This window comes from Nicotiana sylvestris, chromosome 9 (genome assembly GCF_000393655.2).
Source record: "Nicotiana sylvestris chromosome 9, ASM39365v2, whole genome shotgun sequence".
NCBI lineage: Eukaryota > Viridiplantae > Streptophyta > Magnoliopsida > Solanales > Solanaceae > Nicotiana > Nicotiana sylvestris.
The window spans coordinates 71,103,090-71,118,522 of NC_091065.1; the positions used below are offsets into that span (position 1 = coordinate 71,103,090).

General features: G+C 39.4%; 1 protein-coding gene across 1 annotated transcript; it reads left to right on the plus strand.

Annotated features, from left to right (window-relative positions):
* The first annotated feature begins 12,265 nt into the window (after positions 1–12,265).
* LOC138877736 (serine/threonine-protein phosphatase 7 long form homolog) lies at positions 12,266–12,652 on the plus strand. Its single transcript, XM_070157368.1, has one exon. The coding sequence runs from the start codon at positions 12,266–12,268 to the stop codon at positions 12,650–12,652; it is 387 nt and encodes a 128-aa protein (XP_070013469.1).
* Positions 12,653–15,433: the final 2,781 nt, after the last annotated feature.

The window sequence follows — 15,433 nt, forward strand, 5'->3', positions numbered from 1 at the left end:
CCTTTGGTCAATTTGGGAGCTTTTTTCCAAATATCTGTTTGCTTACAGATTTTAATTATTTTTAGCAGATTTTGAAAATAAAATCTTAAGATCCCAAAAATAGCTCTAGAATAATTTTTGAAGTTTTTGAAGATTTCTAGTCACAAAACTTCAAATTCTTTTCAAGTAAAATGCATGTCCAAATTCAATTTAAACTTTCAAAAATTATTTTTCATCTCTTCTTCAAAAATTCATTTTTCAATATCAAATTTATATTCAAACGCTAGCTTTATTTCGATCTAATTCAAGACTCTTAGGTCAATTAGGGATCATTTCGCAATTTTCTGTTGATTTTTGGTTTTAGATTAAAAGTGAGATATACGAATATAATATAGAATAAATCTTTGGTTTTACAGTTGATATATTTGGATAGTTTTTTTATTTTTAATGTTAACTTTGGCATTCTTTTTAAAGGGCGTTGATAGAAGAGTGATGGAAAAGGCTGTAACAATAAATTTTCGCGTCGAGAAAAATAAATAATCAAGACTAGAAAATTGCGTAACAAATATAGTATTTGATTTCAATAAATGAAAGTGTTAAGATCTCTATGGTATTCCTCTGATTTTTCAAGAATGTAAAGTATCTTAATGAGCTTGACTTTGATTTGATTCAAGGGCTTGTAAAGCTTGATCTTGAATCTCCTCCTTGAACTTGAATTTGTGTTTGATCACGAACAAGTAATTTGATCTTGAACGCATTGGTATTTGATTTGGCTTCGTTCTTGACCTTGAACTTGTAACTTGAATGCTTGAACTTGTAGCTTGTAGAGAAATCTGCAGTGTTTGATACACGAGCTCTCTGTTTGCTTCTTGTTATCACTTCTGGTGTCTTCTAGCTTTACGAAGACCTCTATTTATAGTTGTAGGGAGTGCTGTGGCTCTGCGATTTGATTGGTCCGTTTGAACTGACCAATACCATCCAGACACTTGGCATGATTTAATTGGCTCATTTATTTGTCTTGGATTGCCATATCACTTGACACATGGCACAATTTCATTGGCTCATTTATTTGTCTTGGATTGCCACGTCGCTTGGCATGTGTCTTGATTTTATTGGCTCGTTCTTTTGACTTGGATTGCCACATCACTTGACACGTGACATGAGCCTGGGCTTTAAGACGGGCTAATAGCCATTTGGACCTTGGGCTAATGGAGTGGGCTTATCATTTAATTTGTAGTCTAATTAAATGGATTAGCCCAACACATATATAATTAACCCAATTTATTAGCCACAATATTTGTTTGGACTAATGTCTTGAATTTTATATGGTCCAAATTATTTTATGAATTTAAATTCAATAAAATTTAAATGCTTACAAATGCCCCTACTCAAGATTTTTCAACTTTTGAAGACTAGGCTTAGAAGTGTTCATGTAAAAAAATTTGAGAATCTCCATGAAGATTCACGTGAGCCAAGTTTTCTCCACAAAACTAAGATCTACTCGACTTAGCTTTGTCTGATCACCCGAATTCCACGGTGCATTTACAAGTCAAATTTTCTAAGAGATAATGACATAGAGTCCAAGTTGGAAACATATTCTCCATCCGCCAGTAGCTTGTTCTCCTAGTTGAATTGGAATTCTTTGCTATGTGTATCTTTTGAGATTGGTTAGGATCCAATGACAATATCCATTTTCATGTAGGACTCGGCCATTTACCCAATTTTCATCCCTATAAATAAGGAGTCCAAAACCTTTTTAATCATTTTTGGGACAAAAAATATTTTTGTACTACTTTAAAAAAAAAAGTTACATAAATGAGTAAAACGTAGTATTATACTGCGAATTACTTTAACGGAAATTTTGCCGTTAAAGTAATTCGCAGTATAGTACTGTGTTTTACTTAAAAAATTATTTCTTTTTGTAATTCGCAGTACTATACTGCGTTTTACTAAGATACATTTGTAAAACGCAGTATAATAATGCGTTTTACATTAAGTAATTGCGTTGTACTCTGGTTTTTGCCCCCACCAATAATGAACTGACATAACAATAATTCAATACATAAAACGTAGTATTATACTGTGTTTTACATAGAAAAATTCTACACCCCAACGTCGGACTTGCCTTATTTAAAGGCGTTTCAATTTTATAAAAATTCATTCAATACTTTATTTCAAACTTACGTTCATACTTCTCTCTTCTTCTTATCAATTATTTTTTTACAATGTCTGAAGTAGCAAAAATAAGGGTTTCATTATATTGGGGGGAGGGGTGAGGTTGTGTTGGAGAATAACTTTGTGAGGTATAGCTCACCTCCACAATGTCATGTTAAATTGCCGCTTACTATAGAGTACGATAAATTGGTATCGTTGTTACGTAAAAAAAAATGAATGAGAGGAGGCGTTCGGTTAACCTTAGAATAACCGGTAGATTTCCGTATTCAGTGACTCCGCAGGGGTTTGCTTATTATTCTGAGTTTAACATCGAGGATGATGAAACTCTTAGAGATTTTTTGCTAATTCCGGATGAATATAGGGAATTTATTGTAATAAAATTATTGGAAATGTACGTCAAGGTGGAAGACATTCCTAATAATGAGGGCGTGCATAGTAGGGATAACCCCAAGTCATCGGGTGGTTATTCTGGAGCAGTTTTTGCCGGACAGATTGGTGATAAAAGAGCTTGCCTTGATTTAAACTTGTCACCACCGGCGAATGAGCAGCCACAAAATAATTTTTTGACTTTAGATAATCAACAAGACGACTGGTAAACTTCAATTTTACTACGTTTTAGCGATGTTTAATTTATGTTTTAATTGGATTTGTATTAACACTCATATTTTTCATAGGGGGTACCGTCCGGATATGAATTTTACAAGTTATGACCATGCCCCTAGTTGGAATATGCGTAGTTCTGGAGTATTGGACCATGGTGGTCCATCTGGGAGTCATCACCAACAAGAAAATATCCATCATGAAACGTCAAGACAGTACGACTTGTAAGTAAAGTGATATAGCTATATCTAAAGTATTTATCTAGTTGGGTAACTTATCATTTTGTTCTTTATGTGCAGTGAAAACGAGCTTCTTGAAGCTCCTGACCTCACACAGTTGCCCATAGACGACGTATTTACTCGTTATTTGGCAGATGCGCAGAGTCAGGAAGATGATAGTGATTATGACAACAATGCGGATGAGTCTGGGGATGACACACCCTTCCATGATGAGGGTGATGATGAGGAGGAAGTGAATGTTGAACCTGAGTTGACGAGGGAGCATGTTCCTCCACCTCCAGCTAGACCAAGAGTGTACGAGTTCCACGTGCCATTTCATGAGCGGAATATTCCCTACCTTGATAATTTGCCAAGCATGCCGAACGTGGATGCCCTCACAAGGAATGATGATGAATTTCGGCCAGCGATGTGGGATGAGTCTAGACCAGCTGTTCTGACAAAGGGCATGTATTTCCCCGATAAAGCTCGCCTAATTAGGGCTGTAAAAATCTACAGTATAAGAGAGTGCCGTGAGATGACGTTAAGTGAGTCAACTACGGAGAAATATAAGGCTGTATGTCGTAAAGACTTTATGGGTTGTCACTGGATGTTGCGTGCCACCAAGAAGAAATCAGATTTGTGGAAAGTGGATAAATTTATTAGCGAGCACAAATGTGAAATGGACACATACAATGGGAATCACTTCAACTTGGATGTGGACTTGATTTCTCTTGTCTTGATTCCATATTTGGAAGTGTCCATTAGGTTCAAGATTAAAGAGTGTATTATAGCCGTCCACCAGGAGTATGGTTGTACTATAACCAAAACAAAGGCATATCTAATTAATTATGTTTACAATTGGACTGAATAATTATGTATGGGTTCCAGGCTCATTTTTTGAGGCCCGGTAGCACCGAGTTATCCTTAATTATTATGCGTGTCAATTTCAACATTTTTAGAATTGTGTCTGTTAGCTTAATAAATTAAATAATTAATTATGTTTACAATTGGACTGAATAATTATGTATGGGTTCCAGGCTCATTTTTTGAGGCCCGGTAGCACCGAGTTATCCTTAATTATTATGCGTGTCAATTTCAACATTTTTAGAATTGTGTCTGTTAGCTTAATAAATTAAATAATTAATTATGTTTACAATTGGACTGAATAATTATGTATGGGTTCCAGGCTCATTTTTTGAGGCCCGGTAGCACCGAGTTATCCTTAATTATTATGCGTGTCAATTTCAACATTTTTAGAATTGTGTCTGTTAGCTTAATAAATTAAATAATTAATTATGTTTACAATTGGACTGAATAATTATGTATGGGTTCCAGGCTCATTTTTTGAGGCCCGGTAGCACCGAGTTATCCTTAATTATTATGCGTGTCAATTTCAACATTTTTAGAATTGTGTCTGTTAGCTTAATAAATTAAATAATTAATTATGTTTACAATTGGACTGAATAATTATGTATGGGTTCCAGGCTCATTTTTTGAGGCCCGGTAGCACCGAGTTATCCTTAATTATTATGCGTGTCAATTTCAACATTTTTAGAATTGTGTCTGTTAGCTTAATAAATTAAATAATTAATTATGTTTACAATTGGACTGAATAATTATGTATGGGTTCCAGGCTCATTTTTTGAGGCCCGGTAGCACCGAGTTATCCTTAATTATTATTCGTGTCAATTTTAATATTTTTACAATTGTGTGTGCTAGCTTAATAAATTAAATAATTAATTATGTTTACAATTGGACTGAATAATTATGTATGGGTTTCAGGCTCGATTTTTGAGGCTCGGTAGTACCGAGTTATCCTTAATTATTATGCGTGTCAATTTTAACATTTTTAGAATTGTGTGTGCTAGCTTAATAAATTAAATAATTAATTATATTTAAAATTGGACAGAATAATTATGTATGGGTTCCAGGCTCGATATTTGAGTTAATTTTACAACATATAGGAATTTGTTACTTTTGTAAGTTTATTGTTATAATTAAATAATTAATTTTGTAAAGTGTAATTGGATAGAGTTTGCAGTTACTGCATACTTAAACTACATAGACTCTACGCTAAAAGGCTCTATATTTTACAACCCTAACAGGCTCTATATTTTACTACAGTAAAAGGTTCTATATTTTACTACGCTGAAAGGCTATTTATTTTACTACGCTAAAAGGTCACTATTACATATAAAAACAACTAACATAAAATACAAATATGAACAACAAACAAAATAAATAATATTAATTTTTTAACAATACAAATAATTTATCAAATTTTAACAATTTTTTGTACCAAAGCTAATAAATCAATCCGGGTATAAATAAGATACAAATTTAAACACAAACATAACACAAATTAACATGGAAACACATTAAACAATACAAATATGCATGTACTATACGAGTTTCGACATAAACAAAATTGAAATACCTCGATTTAAGTTTTTTAAATTTGATTGAAATCGAATTTTTACACCCGAAAGAAGGAATCCAAAACTTGTCTTGTATGTGGGACTTACACTCCTTACTCTTTAGGTGACGGGTGGGACCCAAAAATTTTTTTTTTGAAGTTTGACGCGGGGGGGGGGGGGGGAGGGGAAGGGACCAACATAATCGAAGGTTTTTGGTTTCCTTCGGTTCAGTGGTCCAAGGAAGAAGAAGGGGCTATATTTTATTGAAGCTGTTCGCAGTATTATACTGCGTTTTAAGTAAAACGCAGTATAATATTGCGAACAGCTTTAATAAAATATAGTTGGGCCCAGCATCTTAGTAAAACGCAGTATAGTACTGCGATTTACAAAAAAAAAAATTTAAACAAAAACGCAGTACTTTACTGCGAATTACTTTAACGGCAAAATTTCCATTAACGTAATTCGCAGTATAATACTGCGTTTTACTCATTTATATAACTTTTTTTTTAAGTAGTACAAAAGTATTTTTTATCCAAAAAATAATTAAAAAGGTTTCGGACTCAGCAAAAAAGCTTTCATGTAAAAGGACATGACTACCTTTCTAAAGAAAAAACAAATGCATAGAACTCCTTACTCTTCCCCAGTTTGCAAAAAGTACCGGTATTAAATGATAATAATCATTGTACTGATACTAAAAGTGACATGAAAGAAGGAGATTACCCTTTGGAAAATACAAAGAGCTCTCCAGCTTTCTGGAATTGCTGAGAGGAAATTTGCACGGTACAAAAAAATAGTACGATGCACCCTTATTTACGAGACCGAAACCTTTTTAATTATTTTTTTTGGACAAAAAAGATTTTTGTACTACTTTAAAAAAAAAGTTACATAAATGAGTAAAACGCAGTATTATACTGCGAACAACTTCAATAAAATATAGGCCCAGCAGTATAGTACTGCATTTTACTTTTGGGCCCCACCCGTCACCTAAAGAGCAAGGAGTGTAGGTCTCACATACAATACAAACTTTGGATTCCTTCTTTCGAGTGCAAAAATTTGATTTCAATCAAATTCATAAAACTTAAATCGAGGTATTTCAATTTTGTTTATGTCGAAACTCATATAGTACATGCATATTTGTATTGTTTAATGTGTTTCCATGTTAATTTGTGTTATGTTTGTGTTTAAATTTGTATCTTATTTATACCCGGATTGATTTATTAGCTTTGGTACAAAAAATTATTAAAATTTGATAAATTATTTGTATTGTTAAAAAATTAATATTATTTATTTTGTTTGTTGTTCATATTTGTATTTTATGTTAGTTGTTTTTATATGTAATAATGACCTTTTAGCGTAGTAAAATAAATAGCATTTTACAACAACAACAACAACAACAACCCAGTGTAATCCCACAAGTGGGGTCTGGGGAGGGTAATATGTACGCAGACCTTACCTCTACCCCGAGGGGCAGAGAGGCTGTTTCCAGGAGACCCTCGGCTCAAAGAGGCAACAAGAGACACTATATTAGTACTATCAATAGACTCATAATAAAACAACATAAAATACCATAAAATCCATAACATAACATAAATACCATAAAATAACAAAGTAACAGCAATATAAGAGATATAGGAAATACGAGAAAGATGTAAGGTATTAATACACAACAGATAAAGCCCATCATCAGTAGTTGATCAATAACATCCTAAGACTAATTCCTAACTGGCTAGCCACACTCTAGTGCGCTGTAAAAAAGACATCACAATTTCCCCTAACCTACAACCTTAATGCTCGATCTCCACAATTCCTTGTTTAGGGTCATGTCCTCAGTAACCCTAAGTCGCGCCATATCCTGCCTGATCACCTCTTCCCAATACTTCTTAGGTCTCCCTCTACCTCTCCTCGTACCCACCACCGCCAGTCGTTCACACCTTCTCACCGGTGCATCAGTGTTCCTCCTCTGAATGTGCCCGAACCATCTGAGTCTTGCTTCCCGCATCTTGTCCTCCATGGGGGCCACACCCACCTTCTCTCGAATATCTTCATTTCTAATCTTATCCTTCCTTGTATGCCCGCACATCCACCTCAACATCCTCATCTCTGCAACTTTCATCCTCTGGATGTGTGAGATCTTCACCGGCCAACACTCGGTCCCATACAACATAGCAGGCCTAACCACTGCCCTATAAAATTTACCTTTCAGTAACAGTGGCACTTTCTTGTCACACAGGACTCCCGTCGCTAACCTCCATTTCATCCACCCCACCCCTATACGGTGTGTGACATCCTCGTCGATCTCCCCGGACCCCTGAATAAACGACCCCAGGTACTTGAAACTACCCCTCTTAGGGATGACTTGAGAATCAAGCCTCACTTCCACTCCCGCTTCCGTCGGCTCTGCCCCAAATTTGCACTCAAGGTATTCCGTCTTCGTCCTGCTCAACCTGAAACCTTTGGACTCAAGGGTATGTCTCCAAACCTCTAACCTCTCGCTGACGCCGCGTCGTGTCTCGTCGATTAGGACTATGTCATCAGCAAATAGCATGCACCATGGCACCTCCCCCTGAATATGATACGTTATAGCATCCATCACCAGGGCAAATAGGAAAGGGCTGAATGCAGACCCTTGGTGCAACCCCGTACTAACCGGAAAATAATCTGAATCGCCTCCTGCTGTCCTAACCCGAGTCTTAGCTCCATCATACATGTCCTTAATCGCCCTAATGTAGGCAACCGGGACCCCTTTAGCCTATAAGCATCTCCATAAGACCTCCCTAGGAACCCTGTCGTACACTTTCTCTAGATCGATAAACACCATGTGGAGATCCTTCTTCTTATCCCTGTATTGTTCCACCATCCTCCTAATAAGGTGGATAGCTTCTGTGGTAGATCGCCCCGGCATGAACCCGAACTGGTTGTCTGAAATAGACACCGTCCTTCGCACTCTCATTTCTACCACTCTCTCCCAGACTTTCATGGTATGACTTAGTAATTTAATACCCCTATAGTTGTTACAGATCTGGATATCGCCTTTGTTCTTATACAACGGGACCATTGTACTCCACCTCCACTCTTCGGGCATCCTATTAGTCTTGGATATAACATTAAGCAACTTAGTAAGCCATTCCAAGCCTGCTCTACCCACACACCTCCAAAGCTCAACCGGAATTTCATCTGGTTCGGTGGCTCTGCCCCTTCTCATCTTACGCATTACCTCCATGACCTCATCGACCTCAATGTCCCGACAATCACTTAGTACATGGGGGCTTTTGGCGTTCCTCAATTCATCTAGTACAATATCCTGATCCCCTTCCTCATTTAGAAGTTTATGAAAGTAGGTCTGTCATCTCCTCTTTATCTGGTCATCCCCCAACAAAACTTTGTCGTCCTCATCTTTTATGCACCTCACTTGGTCCAAATCCCGAGCCGTCCTCTCTCTCACCTTAGCTAGTCGGAGTAACTTCTTCTCCCCGCCTTTGTTCCCTAGTTCCTCATACAAACGAGCAAAAGCTGTCGTCTTTGCCTCCGTCACTGCCATCTTTGCCTCCTTCCTAGCAACCTTATATCTCGCAATGTTCACTCTCTTCTTCTCCTCTCCAGTGCTCCCCACTAACCGCAGGTAAGCCACCTTATTCGCTTCCACTTTACCTTGTACAACTGCATTCCACCACCAGTCTCCTTTGTGGCCACCGGTGCGGCCTGAAGATACCCCTAACACCTCTCTCGCCGCCTTCCTTATATAGTCCGCCGTTGTCGACCACATAGTGTTTGCGTCCCCACTACTTCTCCAAGCTCCCATTGCCGACAACCTTCCTTCCAACTCCTGGGCTTTAACCTTAGTCAAGGCGCCCCACCTAATCCTCGGGCGGCCTCGTACTGACCTCTGTTTCCTTCTTATCATAATACTAACGTCCATCACCAAGAGCCTATGTTGCGTTGCAAGGGTCTCACCTGGGATAACTTTGCAATCCTCGCACAACCTTCTGTCGCATCTCCTGAGGAGGAGATAGTCAATTTGAGTCTTCGCCACCGAAACTTTGGTAAGTAACCAAATGCTCCTCTCGCTTCGGAAAACTCGAGTTTGCAATCACTAGATCGAATGCCTTGGCAAAATCCAGCAGTGAGATGCCCCCTCCGTTCCGTTCCCCGAAACCAAAGCCGCCATGCACCTCAGTATAACCACCTGCAGACGACCCAATATGGCCATTGAAATCCCCTCCTATGAATAACCTCTCGGAAGGTGGAATACTACGAACAATGTCATCCAACCCTTCCCAAAAACGCCTTTTAATCTCCTCATCACAACCTACTTGCGGTGCGTACGCGCTAACGACGTTTAAAGTACACTCACCCACCACCAATTTAATAGTCATTAGTCTATCATTCACACGCCTGACCTCTACCACCGACTCCCTAAGATGGCTATCTACTAGGATACCCACTCCATTCTTACCCCTCACGACTCCAGAGTACCACAACTTATACCCATCCGCGTTTCTCGCCCTCGATCCGACCCACCTAGTCTCCTGGACACACGCTATATTAATCTTCCTCTTCTGAAGGATCTTCGCCAACTCTATAGACTTACTCGTTAGCGATCCTATGTTCCATGACCCGATTCTCAATCTATAGGCTCCCTTGCCCCCTCTACATCCCCTGCCTCCCGACCCACCCCCTGACCTTGGGCCCACTCTTTGCCTCACACTCTGCCCCACCTGAGGACATGCCTTTAATCTATCATCCCAGACTGCCGCCACTACACCTACAACAGACCTACAAAAGACTCGCTAGTGCACAACGGCCAACGAATCAAACTAGAAGGAAACAAGTGACTACCTGTACACCTATTGAATGATTTAACTATTGTGAACTAAAGTAACATCAATTTAGATAACACCAAAAGGAAAACAGTAGAACGGGAGGTACCAATTCCCGAGAACCAAACCTGTGTTGATTTGCAGCCCTCGATATACTTGCAAGCTCTCGCACCGCTTCCCACCGCCCTTTGCTGACGCTCGTCTAGGTTGCTCTCCTTTGCTAGTGCTCGTGCGCCCAACTTGTCTCCAACCACTTTGAGAATTTCCCTGAAAACACAGAAAATACCACGACCCAAAGACCAAAAAGGGCTATCACCGCTACCACTGGTGTAGCACCGAAAGTAACTAGCAGCCGAAATTAACTGAAGAAAAATCATACAAAGTACAGAAACAAAAGAGCTTCAAATGAAAAACATAAAATTATGTCAACGTTCTATAACTACAGTGATACAGAGCAATCAGCGGACATATAAATAAACTGAGAAGCAGAGAACTGGATACAGATGTAACAATGGGAAACAAACCGAAGGCGTTGAAAAGCGGTTAAGATATTGAAATTGAAATAAGAAGAAGAATTGAAGATTCGAAAATGGATCTGTAAAAAGGAGCTTACCTTTTTTCTGAAACCCAAAACTTAGAGCAGAGAGAGAAATAGGTGGACCGTAGAGAGGGAATAAAAATAAGGAATCAAACGTGATGCCGCGCAGGAAGCTACTACAGTAAGGTATCAAGAACCCAAAAAGGTGATACCTTTGATCAGATTCAATCGTTTAAGGTTTTGACAGCAATTTTGCCGTTGCAAAATTTTGGGTATCGTTTCTACTAAAATATAGAGCCTTTTAGTGTAGTAAAATATAGAGCCTTTTAGTGTTGTAAAATATAGAGCCTTTTAGCGTAGTAAAATGTAGAGCCTTTTAGCGTAGAGTCTATGTAGTTTAAGTATGTAGTAACTGCAAACTCTATCCAATTACACTTTACAAAATTAATTATTTAATTTATAACAATAAACTTACAAAAGTAACAAATTCCTATATGTTGTAAAATTAACTCAAATATCGAGCCTGGAACCCATACATAATTATTCAGTCCAATTTTAAACATAATTAATTATTTAATTTATTAAGCTAGCACACACAATTCTAAAAATATTAAAATTGACACGAATAATAATTAAGGATAATCCGATGCTACCGGGCCTCAAAAAATGAGCATGGAACCCATACATAATTATTCAGTCTAATTGTAAACATAATTAATTATTTAATTTATTAAACTAACTCACACAATTCAAAAATGTTGAAATTGACATGCATAATAATTAAGGATAACTTGGTGCTACCGGGCCTTAAAAATCGAGCCTGGAACTCATACATAATTATTCAGTCCAATTGTAAACATAATTAATTATTTAATTTATTAAGCTAACACACACAATTCTAAAAATATTAAAATTGACACTAATAATAATTAAGGATAACTCGGTGCTACCGGGCCTCAGAAAATGATCCCGGAACCCATACATAATTATTCAGTCCAATTGTAAACATAATTAATTCTTTAATTTATTAAGATAACTCACACAATTCTAAAAAAATTAAAATTGACACGAATAATAATTAAGGATAACTCGGTACTACCGGGCCTCATAAAATGAGCCTGAAACCCATACATAATTATTCAATCCAATTGTAAACATAATTAATTATTTAATTTATTAAGCTAACTCACACAATTCTAAAAATATTGAAATTGACACGCATAATAATTAATGATAACTCGGTGCTACCGGGCCTCAGAAAATGAGCCTGGAACCCATATATAATTATTCAGTCCAGTTGTAAACATAATTAATTATTTAATTTATTAAGCTAACTCACACAATTCTAAAAATATTGAAATTGACACGCATAATAATTAAGGATAACTCGGTACTACCGGGCCTTAAAAATCGAGCCTGGAACCCATACATAATTATTCAGTCCAATTGTAAACATAATTAATTATTTAATTTATTAAGCTAACATACATAATTAATTTTGTTTAAATTATAGTAGACGACATGGACTTTCCTCCGCCTGCGCATCCCGGACCTGCCGAGGATCAACTACTAGTGTTGCAGGGCGACCATAGGTCCTCCTTTGTATGGGAGGGACAACTATCGATGCAGCCTCTCCGCCCCAGGAGACCTGACGATTTGTGGGAGTTCATCGGGGAGAATCCTTTCCATGCACGTGTAGTCACGCGCCTACAGGCTACGGGCTTCTATACGATTTTTGAGCTTGGACGGATGCAGCTTGATTGGTCTCTCATCGCGGCCTTGGTAGAGCGGTGGCGACTGGAGACGCACACTTTTCACTTGCCAACTGGAGAGGCCACCATCACACTGGAGGATGTTCAGGTTTTGTACGGGCTGCGTGTAGATGGACAGGCCGTAGCACTGCCCTAGTACATTAGATCCATGATGCGTGTACAGTTTTTGGATATGATGGGGCATCTTACTAGTTATAGACCTCAGGGTGACGCTGGGGACAGTCGCATTGCTTTGTCAGCCATCAAAGATCATATGGCATTTTTGCACCCAGACATTACCGGCGAGACTGAGGATCTCCACATTGAGAGGTACACGCGGTTGGCGCTGCTCCTGCTTTTCCGGTGTGTCTTGTTCCCGAACACTTCGGGGAGTAAAGTGAGTATGCGCTTTCTCCATCATCTTCAGCAGCTGGATGGTTTACCCCAGTACAGTTGGGGTGCTGCTGTTCTCGCATACCTATATAGGAGCATGTGTCGGGCGAGCATGGACCCAGCGGTGGACATATGTGGTTTTTTGCCCCTCCTACAGGTGACAACATTTTTGAATACTTTGTTCATTTCTCCGAATTCTATATGGTCGAAATGACTCATAAATTTTACATCAACCTTTTATCTTAGGTTTGGGCCTGGCAGCGGATCATGCTGTTGCAGCCACCTGTACCACCACTTGCGCCTGGTGAGGCTTATTCGTTTCTCCCTCTAGCTTCTAGGTGGATTCTCCGGCGTGGGAACTACCGAGGGACCGATGCTCATCATAATCTCCTCCTTATCAGGGATGTGGTAGATATGCTGGTGGACGGACAGGTAGATATGTACATACACTTACTTGTTTAAATTGAGTTGTGTTGCGCATACTCACTTTTATGTTATTATTTGGCAGTTCATCTGGACGCCATACATCGACGAGTTGGTAGCTCAGCTACCCTTTTATTGCTCAGTCGATCGAATACTTTGGAGCACCTCTGTCCCGATGATCTTCTTCAATATGGTTGAGTATCATGCCACAGAGCGTGTGCTTCGCCAGTTTCACCGTCCCCAGCCTATACCGAGGGATCCTGGATGGTTGGCTATACACTAACAGCGGGATGACCGTGCCAGGCTGGACGATATATATATGGGATGGCTAGAGCAGCAGGTCCATATTTGGAGGAGCAGCGAGCTGACCATATTCCGCCAGCACCTACATTTACCCAGCAAGCCATTATTCATATGTATGCGTCATGGTACCGCCGTCACACCCGACTGATTATCGGGAACCCCATTCATGTACTTGGCGAGCGCTACAGACCATACACCGGGAGACACGAGGCAGTGGTATGTTTTTTGGCTTATTAATATCGTATAATTGTGATATTGCGTTATTTAATTAATATTTTAAATATTTCACACGCTATTGGGCATCATCACCTCTACCAGTTGGGACAGGAGATGCAGTAGCATACCGACATCCCTGCAGTCGTTGACTATGGCCGGCGGGTGGCACAGTTGGCTCATCGGACCCTGTTTCAGGCGAGAGATGCCACGAGGTTGGACCACGAGGCTCAGTATGCGGCGCCAGAGGACTACCATCGGGGTAGGGGTGTCCCACAAGGAAGGGGTAGGGCACGAGGGAGGGGTGCCCCACGAGGTAGGGGTGCCCCACGGGGTCGCGGGGGACGGCGAGGAGGTGGTCCCTAGCAAGGGGGCGTTGAGGCACCTGTCGACCCACCTATTGAGGGACAATATGAGGACTTTGGAGTTGTGGTGCTTAGAGATGATCAGCCGGGTTATATACCTCGGGAAGATGAGCCTTCCAGCAGCATGCCTTCGTACAGCCTTCAGCTATCTCTGCCAGCATCATAGGTCACCTCGTCAGGAGCATTGTCGATCACGGGTACATTCGACGGGGATGTAGACCAGTACTTTGCATGCCCATCTACCGCAGCTGAGGATCGTCCCACCCGGGACGTGGATGGCGGGCGCAGTTTGAGTTATGCCTCATCCCTGGCGGTTGATGCAGATCTATCACAGGCGCAGGTATGTTTGTATTACTTTAAAATTTTAATTTGTTTTCTTTTCCTTAATGAGCTGCCATTAATTAATTTTTAACTTTCTTATGAAGGCATCGTCCCAGCCCATCTTTGAGGCCACTACATGCTTTGATGAGGACACCACTGATGCGTATATTCAGGAGGCCGACAAGACCACGGGGGGAGAATATTTTTTGACTTAACACGTACAATACAAATATACTTTGTCACATGCTAAGTTTAGTACTTTTTTTGTTGGTTGCTGACGACCCGACGGCCTATTCTTCCGATCCTGCCAGTTGTGGTGTCGATGCTGCTGCACATCCTCAGATAAAGATGCGGCTTGATGATGATGATCCAGATAGTGTACCCGGGCAACAGGGGATGCGACTCAGGCCAGCAGCAGCACTGAAGCACACAGGCTGCGAGACTCACTGATTTACTTAGGTTTTTAGTTTGTGTAAATAGTGCATTATGTATATAATGATAACAATTATCTTTTAACAACATTTATATTTTAATTGCATTTGAATAGCAGTTTTACTTAAACAGTACACAAGAAACACAAACATTGCAAAACGTAGTACTATACTAGAACTAAAACCATCACTGCACAAAGGATAACAGTACACAGAAAAACAAACAATAGAACTAAAACCATCACTGCACAAAGGATAACTAAAATCAGCTTTTTCACATGGTTTTCATCTTTTTCAGAACGACAAGACAACTCCATAAAATGTAGTACTATACTACGCTTTATGTGTTAAATTTTTCTGCAATAAACCAGCTTTTTTCACATGGATTTCATCTTTTTCAGAACGACAAGACAACTCCATAAAACGTAGTACTATACTACGCTTTATGTGTTAAATTTTTCTGCAATAAACCATCGTTTTTATATGGTT

What these genes read in the sequence shown, in the direction of transcription:
- LOC138877736 (XM_070157368.1), top strand. Translation starts at nt 12,266, where the DNA reads ATGGACTTTCCTCCGCCTGCGCATCCCGGACCTGCCGAGGATCAACTA.